General features: G+C 51.6%; 6 protein-coding genes across 6 annotated transcripts; 5 read left to right on the top strand and 1 right to left on the bottom strand.

Annotated features, from left to right (window-relative positions):
• The first annotated feature begins 100 nt into the window (after window positions 1-100).
• On the top strand, window positions 101-3,989 carry STEHIDRAFT_167860 (Zn-dependent exopeptidase). The gene is made up of 13 exons (XM_007303091.1): window positions 101-531; window positions 601-1,076; window positions 1,131-1,192; window positions 1,258-1,352; window positions 1,415-1,595; window positions 1,667-1,727; window positions 1,788-1,885; window positions 1,944-2,075; window positions 2,133-2,483; window positions 2,548-2,777; window positions 2,858-3,587; window positions 3,653-3,683; window positions 3,742-3,989. The coding sequence occupies exons 1-13, from the start codon at window positions 179-181 to the stop codon at window positions 3,870-3,872; spliced, it is 2,931 nt and encodes a 976-aa protein (XP_007303153.1). The 5' UTR covers window positions 101-178; the 3' UTR covers window positions 3,873-3,989.
• A 327-nt stretch (window positions 3,990-4,316) lies between these two features.
• STEHIDRAFT_155957 (uncharacterized protein) lies at window positions 4,317-7,019 on the top strand (the record flags this gene model as incomplete). The annotated part of the gene is made up of 5 exons (XM_007303090.1): window positions 4,317-4,466; window positions 4,525-4,587; window positions 4,640-4,705; window positions 4,780-5,940; window positions 5,997-7,019. 5 exons carry the CDS (start codon window positions 4,317-4,319, stop codon window positions 7,017-7,019), a joined length of 2,463 nt encoding a protein of 820 aa, XP_007303152.1.
• Window positions 7,020-7,627: 608 nt separating this feature from the next.
• On the top strand, window positions 7,628-11,081 carry STEHIDRAFT_77744 (glycoside hydrolase family 16 protein). The gene is made up of 13 exons (XM_007302427.1): window positions 7,628-8,098; window positions 8,158-8,211; window positions 8,268-8,458; window positions 8,513-8,783; window positions 8,838-8,946; window positions 9,004-9,019; window positions 9,074-9,215; window positions 9,277-9,558; window positions 9,619-9,801; window positions 9,858-9,992; window positions 10,051-10,119; window positions 10,177-10,277; window positions 10,336-11,081. The coding sequence occupies exons 1-13, from the start codon at window positions 7,976-7,978 to the stop codon at window positions 10,427-10,429; spliced, it is 1,770 nt and encodes a 589-aa protein (XP_007302489.1). The 5' UTR covers window positions 7,628-7,975; the 3' UTR covers window positions 10,430-11,081.
• Window positions 11,082-11,773: 692 nt separating this feature from the next.
• STEHIDRAFT_130510 (uncharacterized protein) lies at window positions 11,774-14,739 on the top strand (the record flags this gene model as incomplete). The annotated part of the gene is made up of 11 exons (XM_007303089.1): window positions 11,774-12,513; window positions 12,575-12,717; window positions 12,771-12,866; window positions 12,939-13,186; window positions 13,257-13,392; window positions 13,452-13,553; window positions 13,610-13,666; window positions 13,717-13,917; window positions 13,977-14,119; window positions 14,184-14,288; window positions 14,365-14,739. 11 exons carry the CDS (start codon window positions 11,774-11,776, stop codon window positions 14,737-14,739), a joined length of 2,346 nt encoding a protein of 781 aa, XP_007303151.1.
• A 573-nt stretch (window positions 14,740-15,312) lies between these two features.
• STEHIDRAFT_54832 (amidase signature enzyme) lies at window positions 15,313-17,126 on the top strand (the record flags this gene model as incomplete). The annotated part of the gene is made up of 8 exons (XM_007302292.1): window positions 15,313-15,451; window positions 15,534-15,661; window positions 15,721-15,808; window positions 15,857-15,916; window positions 15,973-16,176; window positions 16,311-16,457; window positions 16,512-16,943; window positions 17,008-17,126. 8 exons carry the CDS (start codon window positions 15,313-15,315, stop codon window positions 17,124-17,126), a joined length of 1,317 nt encoding a protein of 438 aa, XP_007302354.1.
• Window positions 17,127-17,462: 336 nt separating this feature from the next.
• On the bottom strand, window positions 17,463-18,636 carry STEHIDRAFT_155953 (uncharacterized protein; the record flags this gene model as incomplete). The annotated part of the gene is made up of 6 exons (XM_007303088.1): window positions 17,463-17,685; window positions 17,748-17,957; window positions 18,010-18,087; window positions 18,165-18,289; window positions 18,353-18,483; window positions 18,564-18,636. 6 exons carry the CDS (start codon window positions 18,634-18,636, stop codon window positions 17,463-17,465), a joined length of 840 nt encoding a protein of 279 aa, XP_007303150.1.
• Between the last annotated feature and the right edge of the window lie 326 nt (window positions 18,637-18,962).

The following is an 18,962-nucleotide window of genomic DNA, read 5'->3' as shown; positions in this document are numbered from 1 at the left end:
CTGGCATTTTCAGATAACACTGCGGAGGACTTTGCCGCTGCTCCGCGACTTATTATATCACTTGCTCCGGATTGTGCCTTCCTCACTATCTCACTCCTTGACCACAACCCTCACATATTCCATCGCGTTGACTTTGATTCGACGTTGGTAGCTGGTCTACACTCTCTAGCCCGCTACTATGGATAGCGAAAAGCAGGCTGCCTCTCAGCCTTTGCTTGCCGACTACGACAAAGTTGATCTCGAGACCGGGACGCTTCCCGAGCCTCAGCCTTTCGCCTCTAAAGCGTCCCCGAAGGCCTCTTGGTCTCGCCTCCGCAAAGGCCTTGTCCTCGCAGTTCTCGTCGGCTTCGGTTTTCATGTCACTCGTCGTTTCGCGAAACACTCCGTTCATCTGAACTCTGGTTGGGATGGCCACTCTCACTCCCACAAGGGACAATGGCCCAAGAAAACCTCAGGTGTAATCGACGCCCTCTTCCATGACATGGATGCCAAGGGTGTGCCCTACGGAAAGAAAGCCGAAGACCTCTTCCTGTATGTATATCTCCCCGTCTTGCTCCATGTCTTCCAATCGCCTAAGCAACTTTTACTCATTGTCTTCAGCTCAATTCCGAACGAAGCCAGTGCTCTTGAGGCTTCTCGCCAATACACAAGCAAACCTCACCTTGCTGGCTCGGATGGTGATCTTAGCACTGCGGAGGACTTTCTTTCCCTCCTTCAGCGTGAGTTTGGTATCGCTGAACCCCTCGCTTCCCCCATATTCTCTGCCGGGTCGGATGAATCTCGCAACGCCACACTTTCCATCTCGCACATCACGGAGCCCACTGCGTGGATCGACACCTACTACCCTATCATGAACACCCCACTCGATAGAAGCCTTCAAATTCTTGGAGACGATGGTGAACCTATCTGGACTGCGGAGTTAGAGGAGGTCGCCGACGAGACCGACTCGGATGCGTGGGTTTACAGATATGCGGTCCCCACCTGGCATGGTCTTAGCCGCGACGGCGAGGTCGAGGGTAAGCTGATCTACGTCAACTACGGAACCAAGGAGGACTACGACACGCTCGTTGAGCAAGGTATTTTTCTTCGCCATAGTTCGTGCATGTCACAGCATCTTACACTCATGTCAGGCGTCAACTTTACCGGTGCGATCGTCATCGCTCGTTATGGCGCAATCTTCCGTGGTTTAAAGGTAATTCACCATCAGTCGCTCTAACTTTGGGTCGATTTTTTGCTCATGCTTGCCCGGTCCTTCAGATCAAAGGTGCTCAGGAGTTGGGTGCCGCTGGCTGTTTGATCTACTCCGATCCTCGTGATGACGGTTCTGTCACAGTCGAGAACGGCTACGCGGAGTACGTCTGCTGTGTGTCGCTTCTACTACCCTGTCTTCGTTACTCAAAGTCTATGATCGTAGATATCCCCATGGACCCGCTCGTAACGGCAATTCAGTCCAGCGTGGATCTGTTCAATTCCTGTCGCTATACCCAGGAGACCCGACCACCCCTGGCTACCCAGCCTACGAGAATAGTACACGTACAGATGGAGAGAACATCCCCAAAATTCCGAGTCTGCCAGTCTCTTGGGCCAACGCAAAGGTGAACCGCACCCCGGTTACTCTATCGAGTATAATTATTGATTATCGCATGTTCTACATGAAATCTCAAAGGTATTACTGGCCGAGATCAAGGAAGGGGGCTCGAACAGGACGGTGAAACTCGTCAACCACGGTACGGGTTTATTTGGTCGCTAGATCTCGAGAATGTGGTGGCCTGATTTTTGTGCTCTAGTGGACGATAAGGTCATGCCTATCTGGAATACAATGGGCGTGCTTCCTGGCCACATCAAGGATGAAGTAGTTTTAGTCGGTAATCATCGGGATGCTTGGGTAGGTTCTGTCGCCTGTCCTTCCAGAACCTTTCTCATATACGTTTTGACCCTGTCAGGTTCTCGGTGGCGCAGACCCCAGCTCCGGAACGGCGTCTGTTGTCGAGATTGTTCGTGGCCTTGGTGCTCTGACGAGAGCCGGGTGGAAGCCTCTGCGCACCATCGTGTTCGCTAGCTGGGACGCTGAAGAGGTCTGTCGTACGGTTTATCCTCGACACACTGACATTGACCAAGATAATATGCTATAGTATGGCCTCGTTGGCAGTACCGAATGGGGCGAAGACTTCGCTGATTGGATTGATGGCAATGTCGTCGCCTATCTCAACCTCGATTCTTCTGTCTCTGGCTCCCGCTGGAGTGCTCAGTCCTCTCCTTCTCTCGCTCACTTCGTCCGTTCCACTGCCGAAGAGATTCCTCACCCTACGGACTCGGCCCGTACACTCTGGGATGCTCGAGAGGACAGTGGTATCCTTTCCGGCCCGGTCGATGCCGAGTTTGCTGCTATGGAGGAAGAGAGGGTGAAGGCGGCTGCAGGAAGCATCGGAGTCGGCGTCTTGGGATCTGGAAGTGACTACACCATCTTTTTACAGCGTATCGGAGTAAGCTCTCGTCTCAAATTCCACTGCATGCTTGCTATCACAATCTGACGACAGTCTCACTCAGGTTGCAAGCACAAACTACGGGTTCGGAAGTGGACCTGGTGATCCTGTCTATCACTACCATTCCATCTTCGATTCGCAGCGCTGGCAGGAACTCTACGCGGACCCAGGGTTCTTCCGCCATGTCGCTGTCGCGAAGCATCTCGGCCTGCAGATCATCAGGATGGCAGACTCTATCGTCCTTCCGTTCAACACTACGCACTATGCCTACGAGCTGGAGAGTCAGCTCGATAAGTATGTGTATCTCATTTTGTTCCATTATCTGCAATCGTTTCGCTAACTATTTTTCATTGAAATTGTGTGGAAACTCCTAGGGTTGAACTATTGGCTGACGAGTTCGGTTCGACTATCAATCTCGCTCCTCTTCGTGCCTCGATCAAGTCGCTCCAGTTCACTAGCATCAAGCTCGACGAAGCCAAGGTGAAGGCTGAAGCTCGTCTAGAGCGTCTTATTCGTAAATTCCGCAGACACGAGAAGATCAAGGATTGCCTAAAGAAGGCGTGGAAGAAGATCAAGGGTATCTTCAAGCACCACGAGGACAAGGATGGGGAGGACAGGCATCATCACACCCATAGTGCTGCCATGGACAAGACTTGCGCTCGGAAGATGAGGCAGAATGGGAAGAAGCCGAGAGTGGGAAGACTTCCGGCGTGGAGGCAGGAGAAGGGGCAGGAGATGAAGGGTGTACATGGGCATCATCATGGTCTCGATTCCGACGCTGAAGTGGAGAAGACCAAGCTGCCAGATCTTCCGGATTTGCCAGAGATTCCTGAGATCCCTGAAATCCCCGAAATTCCTGATATCCCTGAGCCTCCAAAGGTGCCCAAGATTCCCGATGTGCCAGACCTCCCTGACATCCCGGGCGTTCCCAAGCCACCCAAGAAGCCCCATCACCCTAAGCCGCCGATGTCTCATTCGCATAAGCATGCCCTGCGTAAGTTCATCAAGGCGGCGAAGGAGGTGCAGAAGATCAACGAGAAGTTGGCATCGTTTGAGAGGGGATTAATTCATCCAGAGGGACTCAAGGATAGAGAGTGGTATAGGGTTCGTTTGGATTGCATTCTTTTACTCTCCGACTTCGTCTCATTCCTGACTTTCATCCCTATCAGAACATTGCTATCGCACCAGGAAAGTGGCTTGGTGAGCAATTCTTCAATTTACTTATCCTGAAACCTCGATTGATTTGGAATGCTCCTAGGCTACGGAGCGACGCCCCTTCCTGGTTTGACGGAGGCGATCACAATTGAGGGCAACGTGACGCTCGCAGAATACGAGGCGGCGAGGTTGCAGCAGGCTGTCGAGTTGATCACGAAGTCTCTCCAGGTCTAAGAGAAGTTGTTTGAATCTTGTTTGATCTCCTGTTTTTCTTCCCTATCTCCCGAACCGCGTGTATGAAGTAAACTGTCGAGACGCAAGGACAGATTGATGAAATTATCATGCTTACCTTTTCCAAATACTGACGACGAGTGGGCATCGGGATGCCTTGGTGCAGGATCGGCATATTCGGTACCGTGATTCTTCGGAACGACGACGGGAGCAAATCAAAGACGAGTTCGTGGTCAACTCAATTGTTTGGCCATGGTTGAACTTCACGATCGACTCGGCAGTGACGAGAGATCGTCATATAATGGGCTACGCAGGTTGACTTTCGAACTACAACCTTCCACTATCCCGCCTACCTGCTAATCGAGTTTTTATCTCACTATATTCGCTAACTTACCTTCTTGCTGGTTCAAGAGTAATATAATGCTCAGCCTATTTTCCACTTTCGTCATGCATACCGTCGAGTATGGCGTGAGCTTCTTGCCTGTTTCCTCTTCTACGGCTAAGCAGGCATCCGACCCCGACTTCTCGCCCCCGACTGCTGTTCAGCCCGCCGCGATTGAATCGCCCGTCAAGGTCATTGAGGTCTTAGAGACGAAGGTGAGCATTCAGAACACTCAAATGAAAGCGTGTGCGATACGTTTAACAACTCGTTCAGCTACAGGATAGTGTGAAGGGAGATCCAGTGAAGGCGACGCCCATCAAGAGCCTGGAGACTAAGGTACGCCATTCGGTGTCATTCATTCCGACTAAGGTCGCTGAACGCGCTGTAGAATCCCCAGATTATACGCTTCCTGCCCACTGAAGAACTGCCAAGAACCTACGCCGATTCTGCAAGCGTAAGCCGCGTCTCTCATCCTTGTGTACGCTACATAATCTCCCAGCCCATTAACCTTTCCAAATTTCAATGCAGCTCGCCGCTAAATACCCCGAATACGCGAAAGCAATTCTCGCTCTACCTCTCCCTTCCTTCGTTCCGAGCACTCCACTTCCCGATAACCGTTGTAACACCGATAAGCCTAACACCTCCTTCGGTCAGCAGAGTCCTTTCCAGACGCCAGCGAAACAGAGCACTCCATCACGCGATCAACCTCGTCACCTCACGTTAAAGAGTATTGGTCCCTCCAGTCGTTTCCGGCGCGACGATGGCCACGACAAGGAGAACGCCTATACGCCACAGTGGCGCGCCAATTCTAACGATAACGCAGGTTACTCGTTTGTAACGAGTCCCGGCGTTGGTCAAGGTCGTTTCACGGAGACTAGAGGTCGAACACGGACGAGAGGCATTAGAGGAGCTTCCTTCAGGACCCAAAGGTCCAGAGCGACGTCGCCTAGACAGTCCGGGCCATTCCACCATACTGCTAGGACTTTCGGCAGCGAGTTGGTCGACAAGCTGGAGAAGGAAGGCTCTGGTCCTGCTCGGATCGAGAGATCACAGCCGGTCGGAGGTGGACTTGTACCCATTCAAACTTCGAACATACCCTCACTATTCAACGGTGTCGCGGTGGATGTCTCGCAGTCGAAGGGCGCGTCCAAGTCTCGAGAAGACTCTGTACCAAACCTGGATTTGGTCACAACTGGTGCGGGCGACAGTGTAGACACAGACGAACCTGAACCTCTCTTTTTCGATCCGCCGTCCTCGCCACCGTCTCCACCGTCGGCCGCGACAGTTCAGACCATTGGCTTCGCCACAACCGATTTCTCGCAGCCTAGTCAGCCGCAACCAGAGAGCTGTGGACCCATTAACTCTTCACCACCAACTATCACAATTTCGACGTCATCTTCGAGTCTCGATCTAAACCACGAGCGTTTACTCCCCAGCTCCGGCACTGAATATTCATTCGAGACGAAATTCGCGTTATCTTCGCCGGAGCCTCCATCCGAAGATATACTTCGCTCTAATACCTTGGAATATTTCCAGCGTCGGAAGAAGGATAGACATACGGATGCGGCGGTTTGGGAAGAGAAGGTTCTTCCGGACTCTTCCGTTGAGATTGAGTCTAGTGGAGGGAAAGAGAGTGCGACTTCTTCTGTCTGCCAAATAGAGAAAGAGGTAGTTCTCACATCTCTTGAGGTATGTCCGTTCATTTCCGCAACAAGCCTGGGTATGTACTGACCAACTGCACGTAGACACCGTTTGACCACCCAAAGTCGTCCCAGGGTTACCATGTGAAATCACTACCATCACCATTTTCACCTGCATCCCCACCGACGACACCGTCTCCTCCAAGCACACTTCCAGGCTCCGTTCTCAACTTCCTGCCTGCTCCCGTCTTCCACATATCGTCCGCCGTAGTCGAGACCTCACCAACACCTCGTATAGACGGCGCCTTTCCCGTTCAGCCAGATTCCGGCTGTAACAATGTATCTTCTCAGCAACCCACGAGTCAACTGCGCGTTGATATCAACGAAGCCTCCCGTTCATCGGACCAGGACCAGGATCCTTTCGTCGCCAGTACCACACCTATACTACACGCCGCGCAGCCCACGAATGACCAGACCCCTTCAGGTCCACGTCTACTTTCCCCACGACACCTCACAACCATAAGCACTCCTTCCCGTCCGAACGCGCAGGCGAGTGCGATTTCTGCGAGTCGCGTGGGTCGAAAGAGTCCTAGAATCGCACTCGTCGAGCGCGAGATGGCTCAGGGCCCGGCTCTGGTGTGGCGTCGCGCGGCGATCGGGTTGAGGATGCAGGCAGGGCTGGAGTCGCCTACTCTTCCGCATAGTCCGAGGCGTTCGAGTGCGAACATTCGTACTAGCCCTAGTCCCAGCCCTAGTCCTGAGGCTTGTTCCGACGTGGAGGCCAAGGACCCAATGCTTGGGTTCGAGGACGACTTCATGCCATCGCCTCTGCCGCTGTCCTCCAAGGATGCAATTCTATCCCCACCGCAAGCTATGGCTGTCCAGGGAAATGACGGTCAGAAAAGCAGCGACTGTGGCGCCATCGGTCGGGACAGTTGCGACGAAGATCCTTTCACTGTGGGTAAAAAGGACAGGATGGACGCTGTTCAGTTTGACTCCAAGTTACAGAACGACATTGAAGACTGGTGCGGCGCAACTGAAGGAGTTTTAGTGTGGAGGTTTTACGATGATTTGGGACGGACGACAACGATGCTACAAACTCCGACTCGCGGTTCTGCCACAGCCTGAGTGAGTCGTCTGAAGGTCGCATCGTCGTAATTGCCGACAATGACGCGTGGAGTCTCGCGGTAGAGCCGAGGGAGGGTTGGCAGTTTCAGTGTGAGGACGATTGATACAGTGTGGGGTTTCTGAGATACCGACCGACCGACTTCCAAGCTTTTACTGGCGAGCGGCGCCGGCGTGTGGCAAGGACGCCACCGGAGGGTGATATTCATTGACAGAGATTATCAGTACAATACCATACGGCGAACTCATATCACAGTGATGTATAGCGTTGGAACCTGGCGTTCCGCACTAATTTTGGAAACTGGAGACGTCTGCATATTGTGTGGCACGAGCCCGATATGCCAGTGGCGCTGATGTTGAACTTGGAGCGTGGGAGCGCTTGGTCTGACTGCCGCCAAGATCGCTTCCGACGTAAATTTCAAACTACGCGCAGCAGGCCTCGGTCGACAGAATCTTCCATGCTTACCTTGTCCCTACAAGTCTGAATGGCTGGCGATAGGTAAGAGAGTCGCAAAATCTGTTGTGAACTGCTTTGCTGGGGTGGGCTTGTGTGGAGTCCGGAGTATATAATGAACGGAAGTGAAACTGACCCCTTCTTCAAAGCGAACAGCCGAGAGTTTTTGTGGGGCCACATAAAACAGAGGCCAAGCACGCCTGCGCGCCGATAACGCAAATTTTATGGTCCCCACAGCCGAAAGGGGATCGGTCCCTCTAGCGGCCCCTTTTGGAAGGAAGGGACAAGGAGGAGGATCCGAAGCGGCGGCTGGCGAATGAGGGCACAACGGAGACGATGAGACTTGTGCGTCGGAGGAAAAGAAACGAGCGGAGATCATTGCGTCAGAATGGGTGGCCTGGCCGCGGGTGGCCCGCCGTCGTCGTCTTCCATGGTGCAGACGCTGCGGTAGCATCCCTCATTTCTTTCTTCCTTCCCCCATCTCCTTTCCCCGCCCACGCCAACGATGTCCTCCTCGCCCTTCCTCAGCGGCAAGGAACCACAGTCGGCCTTCACCTCCTCCTCTAGCCTGGTTGCTGGTACTCCCCTCTTTCGTTCCATCGGCCGGGATTCTACACACTCTTTCAGCGTTGGTAGAATTTATTTCGTGGTTTTTTTGCCATTTTTACTTACCCCGGTTTCCAACAGTCGGAGACGCCATACTCCCATTACGCCTCTTCAGGCAGCGGGATTGCAGAAAAGGTGTGTGGATCTCTCGTCTTTGTGGACCGTGTCGAATTTACTTCTGCTCTTTCAAGTTCTCATTATCCCCGGATCCGTCGCGATGGGGCACGAACCTCAGCCCCGAATTCGCTGAGGCAGACGATGATATGCACAATCCTTCCGACCTCACAGACGGAAAGACATCAGGTTCTAGTTTCATTACGATGCGAGGTCTTACGAACCTAGGCTGTCTGGTCCTCCTCGCCATTGGTATCATCTGTCTTTTGTGAGTTTCACTTATCATTCCCATACGACATATATCCTAAACTGCGGCGTACAGTGCTGTATATCCTATCCTGTCATTCGCCGGTGTAGTGTCGAGTTCATCGCTGAACGGTTACAACCTCGGTTTGAACGCGTCAGGTCAAGTCCCCGATATCGGCAACTTCGGTCTCATCGACAACGACACGCCTGCGTGGGCATACACCAAGACTTCGTGGGAGGATGGCACAGAAATGCAGCTAGTATTCTCCGATGAGTTCGAGACGGACGGGCGCACATTCTATCCCGGCGATGATCCTTACTGGGAGGCTGTGGACCTTCACTACTGGGTGAGTTTCGACGAAACGGTTCATTTATCACTGTCGTACTGACTCTGCGCGCAGGCAACAAACAATCTGGAGTGGTACGACCCTGCAGCGGTGACAACCTCTAACGGCTCACTGGTCATCTCACTCTCTGAGAAGGCAGAGCACGGTCTAGACTATCAAGGCGGTAAGCCGTCTTTATTCTTCAGCCCTAATCCATGTCTAACATTGACATGCACCATAGGTATGATCCAGACATGGTACATCCTAGGCTTTGCGTGATTATGATCGTCATGAGACTAATTCATATATAGGAACAAGTTTTGTTTCACGGGCGGATACATCGAGACGTCTGTCATCCTTCCTGGTGCCAGCAATATCGTCGGTCTCTGGCCTGCCGTCTGGACTATGGGCAATCTCGGGCGCGCTGGTTATGGTTCCACCTTGGACGGGACGGTCTGTACAGCTTGCATGAGCATAACATCATAAACCCTCGGTACTGACGCTGATTGTGCAGTGGCCCTACACCTACGATTCGTGCGACGTCGGTACTGTCGCCAACCAAAGTGTTAATGGTGTACCAGCCGCTGCTTCCATAAATGGAGACACCGCCGTAGACGGTGTCTTGTCGTATCTGCCAGGCCAACGTCTCTCCCGGTGCACATGCCCAGGTGAAAGCCATCCAGGGCCTGTACACTCAGACGGTACTTACGTTGGTCGTTCTGCACCCGAAATCGATATGTTCGAGGCGCAGGTATCAGATGACTCCGGTCAGGTTTCCCAGTCGGCGCAATGGGCTGTATGTTATTCTTGTCACCCCTCATAATATGGTCGTATCACACCGCTGATGCCTTTTCAGCCCTTCAATGCCGCGTATATTTGGTACAACACGACGGAGAATGAGCAGATCTACAATACAACCCTCAGCTACCAGAACACATATAGCGGTGGTTCGACCCAGCAAGCTACGTCCGTCGTCACGACCACAGATCAGAACTGTTATCAGGAGAACGAAATGTGCTACTCCGTGTACGGATATGAGGTGCGGTATCCTCACACCTCCATCCTCCCCCGCTCTGTCTGAACAAATTTGTCTAGTACAAACCAGGTTTCGACGACGCGTACATTACTTGGATTTCGGACAATAAGACTTCATGGACATTGAGAGCAGCCGGCATGGCAGCAGATACAGCGACCGAGATCGCAGCTCGTCCTGTTCCGCAGGAACCCATGGTAAGTACTGGGTAACCTTTATCGTTCTATCGTCGGACATTGACGCATTGCTCCATAGTATATTCTCGCTAACTTGGGCATGTCGTACAATTTCGGTTCCGTGGATTTGGCCGACATCATCTTCCCTGTAAGTCGTAACTTGATCCGTGCATATGTTGGCATCTGACATTTTTCTCGTCTTCAGGCTAAGATGTATGTGGACTATATTCGCGTATACCAGAAACCCGATTCGTTGAACATCGGATGTGATCCCACGGACTTCCCAACTGCAGCATACATCAACGAGTGCGGTCTTTTTGCATTGTTGTTCGTATCCTCGTGAACTGATCCACACCTCCCTCAGATACATCGAGGCATACAACAACCCCAATCTTACGACCTGGGTTGACGACTTCGGACAGACAGTGCCGAAGAATAGCTTCCTCGGAGAATGCTAATCGTTTACTTCATCTGCTCAATGCTGTCTGTCTTCGATCGAGAACAGCGTCCACATCGTCGGTCTCCCGCCCACCCCGCACCCGGAGGTCAACGGGCTCTTTTCTGTCGCTTTGCCCGCACTGCTACCCGCATTCACTTCCAACGTCCCCACTGTATTATCACCACCCTGTTGTCTGGCTCGTCGCCGTGTCCTTGTTCTTGTTCTTGTTCTCTCCATTGGCGTTTGTCCTTTGGCCTGTGACCTGGAGAAGTCTTGATGGCTTTCATACCCAACAGTTAGAACGAGCTCTTTTCCTTAGCCGTCTTTTAGTTTTCCTTTCTCGATGGCACATGATCATGGTGTACTGAGACATCTTGAGACCAGCCACCGTTTGGACTAGATGAGCACGCTTTCATTGACGAATTGTCACCCACATTTTTCTTTCCATTCGAACTTTGTCCAACTAGCATTCGTTACTCTGACAATGCATGCCCACACTTTGTCCCCCTTTCAATTTCTTCTCGTTATGCTTTCTGAGTTCCCCATCCAGATGCCTTGCATGTTATTGTTTCTTCCACCCCCGCCTGCCACAGCTCAGGTTTTCCTGTTAATCTTCTCATCCATACATACCCTGCTGTCGCACTCAACCTCGTCCGTCATATCGGCTCGACATACTCTTCTCACACCCCTCCTCCCTAAGTTTCCCTCAGTCGCGGTTACCGCACGGGGTCTTTCTGCTCAACTTCATTCGCACTGGTACTTTTTGGAGGGATGGTGATTGGTTAGCCGCTCGCCCTCCTCTTTACTTCTTTTAACCTTTGGACAGGATCTTATTGTACGCCTCGTCTGCGTTGCACGTTTATACGCTAGCCTCCTTTCGGCGCAATGTGTACATACCATAGTTAGATGTGGACGCTGTCACGCAGACGCAGATGGATTGTAACCTAATATATATTATTATACCAAGACCTTGGGTGAGTATGAATGTGCAATGAGGTTTAGTCCGGTTGTAAATCTGAACGTTGAACATTCATTGTTCCCTTGCGTTCGTTCGTGTGGCACGCCACATCGTTCGTCGGGAGGATAGGGGTCCCCGGAAGTTTCCGAAAGCACTTTTTGTGTGGCAACCGCCACCCTCTTCCGCCATTCTTTTCGTATCGTAAGTCGTTGTCCATTTATGCACCGCAGCTGCAATGCTTGGTCGGTATATGCGCTTGTCTGTGCTCATATACTAACAAGTTCCCTATTGGCGATCAAGGACTAGACGTCCGTGAATTGTAAGTTTACTGCAGCCTTTCATGCGAGTTTGGCTACTAAAGCGCGGCTTTGGATGTTTGACCATCGTGAAGCTGCATAGGCTTGAATGGCACGACAGCTCCGTCCGCGAAAGACTCGCAAGAACTATGCCGCGCTCCTTCGATATGAGGATGAAGACGCAGACGAAAACGAACCTGGACCGTCTCAGCCCCAGCCTACCTTTGACGAAGAAGACAGCGGAAGCGATTTTGCGCCACCGCCCGCTGACGACGATGCTGATGAAGTGACCGAGGACGAGAATGTTGAAGCTGATCAGAATCCTGAAGAGGAGGAGGAGGATCAACTTGATGAAGACGAGGAAGGATCCGTTGGGCCTAACCGGGACGTGCTCGGAACGGGGCAGGGAAGAGGTCGAGGAAGGGGTGGAAAAGGTAAAGGCTCTCCAAAAGATTCTTCGACAGTCAACATTGGAGTTGGACGCGGTCTACGCTCTGCTCCGAAGAATCATACACTCCCTGCGCTTAGCGTTCATCATCGTCACAAAGCCATTCCGATATTTCATCGCTACGGGCGCGTGGAACGACTCGTCAGGCCGCCAGTGCTTTTTGGAGAGAACGAGACGGTGCCGACGAATAGCTATACGTCAAGTAGGGTCACGACGGGTAAGTTGAACAGGGCATGGGGATATAATGTGGGAAATGGGCCGTTGTGGGCATTGAGTGAGGATAGGGGGTGGTACAAGGAAGAGGAGGAAGGCGATGGAGAGGAGTGGTGGGATGGGAACAGAAGGCCTAGGGTGCACGATGATGTGAACTTGGTAGAAGGGTGGTCTGTGCTCAATGACACGTTGGTTCTCTTTCTTGCATCAGTTGCCACAATCTCTGATTCCTCCATTCTTCTACGACAGGAATGCTGCAACCTATCTGCCGTCCGATAGTGTAGCGACGGAAGAAGGCAGTCTGAAGCCTCCTCCACCCATCGAATGCTCCTTTGGACCCTTCGGAAAGCAGAAGACAGTAAAGATGCAACCGCTTGACGCAGTTCGGCTTTGTATGTGCGCTCGCTTTTTCGCATAGGCGTCAGAATAGCTGACAATAGCTCAGCGGAATTCATGCCAGAGAGTCGCTCTCATGTGTTCAATGCGGGTGCCCCTGTGTGGTCCATCGACTGGTGTCCAATACACGCAGAAGACCGTGCAAGTCCGTCTTCTATTTATTTTTCTTCATAATCTCCCATTGACGTTCTGGATTGTTTCTCATACCATCTCGTAGATCTGGAATACAAGCAGTATCTAGCAGTAGGACCTCTTCCTACATCTACCCACGCACCGGAAGCTGGCGTCAAAGTTGCAAGGCCATCTCCAGCGTGTATTCAGATATGGAGCTTGTCACCTACTCAGCCTGTAGATTCTGCTGCGTCAAAAGACGATCGAGGAGTGATGCGCTGCGAGATGGTCTTATGCATTGACTGTGGTCCTGCGTATACTTTGAAATGGTGCCCTCTTCCAGCCCACGACAAAGTGAGTATCTTGAGCCGAAAATGAAAATGTAAGTAGTGTTTCCGAAGAAACTGAACACTCTTTGATGTAGATGTCAGTTGACGCCTCCGACCAACCTCGAAAGCTGGGACTGCTTGCCGGGACATTTGAAGATGGATCTGTCTCCATCTTTGTTGTCCCTTACCCCCAGGACCTCCTGGATTCAGAACAGCCAGGTCCTTTGTATGGTATGTTGTGTCCTATCTGTGGGTGCGATTCCTTGTAATAATTAGCTCGTTCTATACAGTGAAGCTCCCGGAGCCGCTCCTACGAATCGAACTCGAGGAAACATCGTGCTGGACGTTAGACTGGGCGAATAGCGAGCTCATCGCCGTCGGATGTGCTAATGGTGTGCATTACACCAGCCGCATACTGCATATATGATAATTGACCAACTACCCCTAGGTGCGATCGCAGTCTATGATATCGGTGACACCCTGCGCTCTAGGAATCTCGATAATAGCAAGTGATTTCTATTACATTTCTTCGAGTGTATACTGATTTACTTACAGGCTTATTACCAACGCACTATATCGTCAACCATCAGTCGGGTGTGCGCGCACTGTCCTGGATCCGTGTACCTGCAACAACACCAGACGGGACGGCCCTCACATCAGAAGATCCGACTGTCATTGCTAGCGGTGGGTACGACGGTGTTGAGTGTTTCACTGATATCCGCGAGCTTGCGGGCCACATCATGAATCGCACTCGAGGTTTGTGGCTCCTTTTCAGCATGGGAGAATTCTATTGACTTGAGAATTGGTGTGCACAGATGTGATACCCTGCATGCCGTATTCGCCATTTGCCGGTGGACCGATCACGATTGACCACGAGAATATCGTCAAGGCTTATTCGGCCTCGCTGAGCATGCTAGGTAGAGGCCATACATTGGTCGAGCCGAACGGCCCTGTTTGGGTAAGTGTCCACCTTGAACACTTTGATACTATACTATAATAAGCTCGATGTCTTTCTGTGACAGACAGCTGCTGCTTCAGATTTTCATCCCCAGCTGGCTGTAGGCTCTGCAGACGGAACCTGTACTACAACAAACATGCTTCGCTCCACTCGTCGTGGGGGTCTTGTCGTAAGCATTCCCCGTGTCTTTTGCTTGGAAGTAAGCTTACTGATCGCTCCTTTTTTGCTTGCGCCTTCGTGACTAGCCCTTTCTCATGCACAAAGTGTATCAGCTCGACTACAACCGTGCTACACAGAGCTATCGTATGCTAGACCGTTTCTTACCTCAAGAAACACCCGACCGCTCATCCGCAACCATCCGCGCCAAAAAGGGAGCACCGACACCTGAAGTCGGCACTGGCGCCTGGCCCGCCAACATCGGTGTACTTCAGGCGGTGTGGAACTCTGGAAGTGGCCTCAGCGGGGCACCGCTGTTGGCGACTTCTACGGCGTCTGGTTTATGTAGGATCGACTACCTTGCGGGAAGATGGATCAATGAAAGGTTACCGTACGGTGGCATTGAAGGGATCAGAGGAGAGGTGGAGGGCATGGATGTCGATGAGGATGATGACTCGAGTTGAAGACGCCTGAATATGGAACTCGGGATGTCTGCGATCTAACTCTGGACATACTACCCCGAAGCTTGTGGCATGCTCATCTTCGGTTATATCCACAGTTTCTCGCTGATATGTTTAATTTAGATTTGGTCCTACCGTGGTATATCCACTCGAAAAGTCCTCGGAGCCCCATATACCTTCGACCATTCGACCCAGGAATATCTTATTGAACAGGATGAGAACTTCAAGTGGACCAAATTGGGCCAGGGTTTGACTTCAGGAAAGAGGTGACCAATTACAACACCCGGAACATGCAGCGTGCGCTCGCAAACTACGGGAAATCCTCTTCTGAGTCTAAATATCCTCTTTATTCTCGTATCGGGTTTCCGCTCTCCTTGATATACGTCATAGACATGCTTCGCTATCCTTGTTTGCTTTGTAAAAGACCGTATGCAGGCGATAAGGTCACACCTATGCTCCTATCAGATATTAGAGGATAACCCAGGATTGTCGCATTCATCCTTCCAATAGACCTTCAACATCTGTGATACCCGCTCGGATTAACATCTTTCAAGCAGTCTTGCGACTGAATACAGTATGACTGCGAAGGACCCTTATCGACTGACTGCGAGTGAAGTTGTCTCGCTGACTTCCTCAGGGAAACTTACCGTTGAAGACTATGCGAAGTCTCTACTTTCTCGTGTACATGAACGGGACTCTGTGGTGCATGCTTGGGGTGAGTTCTCTTGCTTAATTGTTTATTCGTTACTTGAGAACATCTCATCAATCAATGTTTATCGTAATATGTGTCTGTCCAGCATACCTTGATGAAGATCTCGTCTTGAAGTCTGCTCGAGAACTAGATCAGGTACTTCCAGAGAAGCGTGGCCCGCTCCATGGTGTTGCCATCGGGGTCAAAGATATAATCTATACGAAAGGCATGGGAGTCCCATTCACCTACCCAATTATGCATGCTGATACTATGCCAAAGACATGCCCACGCAGCACAACTCACCGATATATGCAGGTCACCACCCTGCTGTCGATGCTGGATGCGTTATGACTCTTCGGGCCGCCGGTGCACTGATATTGGGTATGTTTGGCATGCGCGTGTGCGAGAGTGGTTACTGAATCTTGCGAGTAGGGAAGACCTGTACCACTGAGTTTGCCTCGGTCGTGAAAGGGGGACCGTGCTGGAATCGTGGGTTGTCGTTACGAGCTTTCAAACTGCAATAATTAACATTCAGTGCCCCACAGCCCATGATCCTAAGAGAACCCCTGGCGGAAGTTCGAGCGGCTCTGGGGCAGCAGTTGCTGATTTTCAAGTGCCCATCACGCTAGGGACGCAAACCGTTGGTTCCACCATCCGTCCTGGGAGTTTCAATGGTGTTTATGCCTTGAAGCCTACCTGGGGAGCTATCTCTAGAGAAGGATTGAAAGTTTACTCCATAATGCTAGACAGTCAGTGGAATACTTTCGTAAGATCATTCGAACCGAGTCTGACGCACAGATCTTTCTCTTCAAGCATTGGGCCGTCAGTGACACCACACTTTTCGTCCTTTCCCCATTGTTAATTGTATTATTGTCATTGCCAGTTTATGCCAGAAGTGTGGACGACCTGGTGCTACTTACAAGGGTGTTTTGCCTGGACGACGACAAACCAGTACCACATGTTCCTTTCAAGCTCGAAGACGCCAAATTCGCCATCTGCAAGACTCATGTCTGGCCGCAAGCCAGTGAATGTACGTGTATTGCTTCACTGAGAATGAGCGTCTCCTGACCAGTGCGTACTACAGCTACAAAAGGTGCTATGCTGAAAGCGGCAGACCTCCTCCGCCAACAAGGTGCACTTGTAGAAGAGCTCGAACTACCATCCGAATTTGAGCAAATCACACCCTGGCATACGACCATCCTGGACTGCGAAGGCAGAGCCTCATTCCTCGGCGATTACGCTACCTCGAAAGACAAACTGGACCAGCATCTCGTCGACACCGTCGAAAACAAATCAGGTCGAACGCGAGCGCAACAGTTGGCGGCATACGACGGCATGGCAGCGTTGCGTTCGAAGTTTGACGAGATCGCTAAGGGCTATGCGGGAATCATTACGCCTAGTGCTCCAGATGAGGCGCCTATTGGACTCGAGCATACTGGATCGCCTGTCTTCTGTGGGATGTGGACCGTGTTGCACACGCCTGTCGTGAATCTTCCTGGATTTTGTGGAGCTCATGGTCGGTAGAGATCTTTCGTGATATGATAATAAGTTAGCTGTGTGCTGAATCTTGTTTCTCGTAGGATTGCCCATCGGATTGTCTCTCGTGGCGCCGCGGTACTATGACCAACATCTCTTACACGTCGCTAGCCCTGTGGCGAAGCTTTTCGCAGAGCAGGGGGGTTGGGTATCTCAATTGTGATGATGATCCTCGCGAGATGTACGAAGTAGGAGCCCTATCTGTGGCTAAATGTGAACGTTGAATGTACCATCTCTTAGACAAACACGGCTCTCACTCTGGTTCACAGATCCAAAAACTTTAGTAATGTGTCATAAGCACAGCCTAAAGGTAAACACGACAAATAAAGTAACCACATGAATATAAGTTTAAAAGTCCAATGAAAGAAGTCCATGAAAGTCCATGCTCAACATGCATCAGTCCAGCTGCCAGACGCAACGCATCATCAAGAAGCAAGTAGCCCATCATCCAAGATCAATTATCCACAAGACCAGATGTCAACTCCAAAGCGCGCCCCGCTCACAGAGCGTAGATGAATGCCACAGCGCCAGCAACAACGCTCCAGGTCCAACCTGAGCGAGCGGCCACGGAAATAGCTCCGGAAGTGGTCGCAGTGGTGGTGGCAGACGCAGCAGACGAAGTAGCGGCAGAGGCCGAGGACGGTGCAGCCACATCTCGGGTTACGCTGGAAGTGGTTGCAACGGCGGGAGTCGTGGAAGTGCTGGCCGGTGCGCTGGAACTCCTATAAATTTGTGCAATAAATCAGAGGCTTGTGAGGATATCGGTGGGACAAAATATACGAACGACGAGGTGGTCGCTTCAGCGGAAGTCGTAGCTTCCACGGCCGTACTACTGGACGAGGATGAAGTCGTCGAAACGATTGACGTAGTCGAGATGATGGAAGAAGACGACGTGGTGGCGGCCACCGAAGAAGTTGACGAGGTTGTCGCGGCAGGGGGTATGGTTGAAGAAGTCGTGGCAGGGGGTATGGTCGAAGAAGGGGTATCAGAAGAACTGCCGTAATTAGGTATCAATTTATGAGGATATTGTGAGTAGAAGAACATACGTTGAAGATGTCGAAGATGTCGTGACTGCTTCGGTAGTAGAAGTCGATTCTGCAGCGGTCGTTGTCGCTGGGGGTGGACTGGAGCCAGCGAAACAATCATTGCGTAAATAATAATTCGAGTGGGGGGCGACTCTCATCGAAGTAACAGAACGTACGTGCTCGTGGACGTAGCCTCTGTGGCCGTGGTTGATGCCGCCGCCGCCGATGTGGTCGTGTCGGTGCTTCCTCCAGCAACTAGACCTTTAGGACATGTGCTTGATCCGGAGGAGAAAGTTCCATTCTAGTATCGAGCGTCATCAAGAGAAGCTCACTCTTCTCAGGCATAAAGCAGGAGTCGACCCACCTCCGCAAAATACTGGCACGTCCCGGAGGTATAAGAGCAAACGACAAGGTTTGCACCTTCGTCTGTGGTAGTCTCAGTCTTGATGAAAGTCCCTCCAGCCTTGTCGGTCGAGTCGCATGTCAGTGAGGCTCCTGGTCGATGTCCAACATGCCAATGTGGCGAGCATTTAGTAGAATGAACGAAGGATGAGCATATTTGCCGAAAGACATACGACGGGCTGGCTTCAGGGTGAGTGCATTGGCCGAGACGGCAGCAACGACGAGGATCAAAAACGAGCTGCGCATCGCTGCTTCGAGTCGCTAATTACCGAGCAAATTACAAATTGCGTAGAGAACGTGATTGATGGCGACCAGGCCTAAGAACTAGGACGAGGAGAAAATGGAAAGAAAAAGAGAGGAAAGCAAGAGAAGATGAAAGCGAAGGTGCGAACGAAGAGGATAGAGAGAAAGGGGGGAGGAAAATAGCACGACCCAGAATAATGGGATCATTAAAAGGCGCGGGAGCTGGCAACGGCATCAGTCGGTGAACTCGGGTTATTTCAAGGCGGTTAGATCGCCCCTGGCCGCCCCCGCTCAGCTTCGCGTCGTTCCTGCTCTCCTAACAGCTGTAT

Source organism: Stereum hirsutum (assembly GCF_000264905.1).
Source record: "Stereum hirsutum FP-91666 SS1 unplaced genomic scaffold STEHIscaffold_5, whole genome shotgun sequence".
Taxonomy (NCBI): domain Eukaryota; kingdom Fungi; phylum Basidiomycota; class Agaricomycetes; order Russulales; family Stereaceae; genus Stereum; species Stereum hirsutum.
This window is presented reverse-complemented; position numbering and strand designations above follow the sequence as displayed.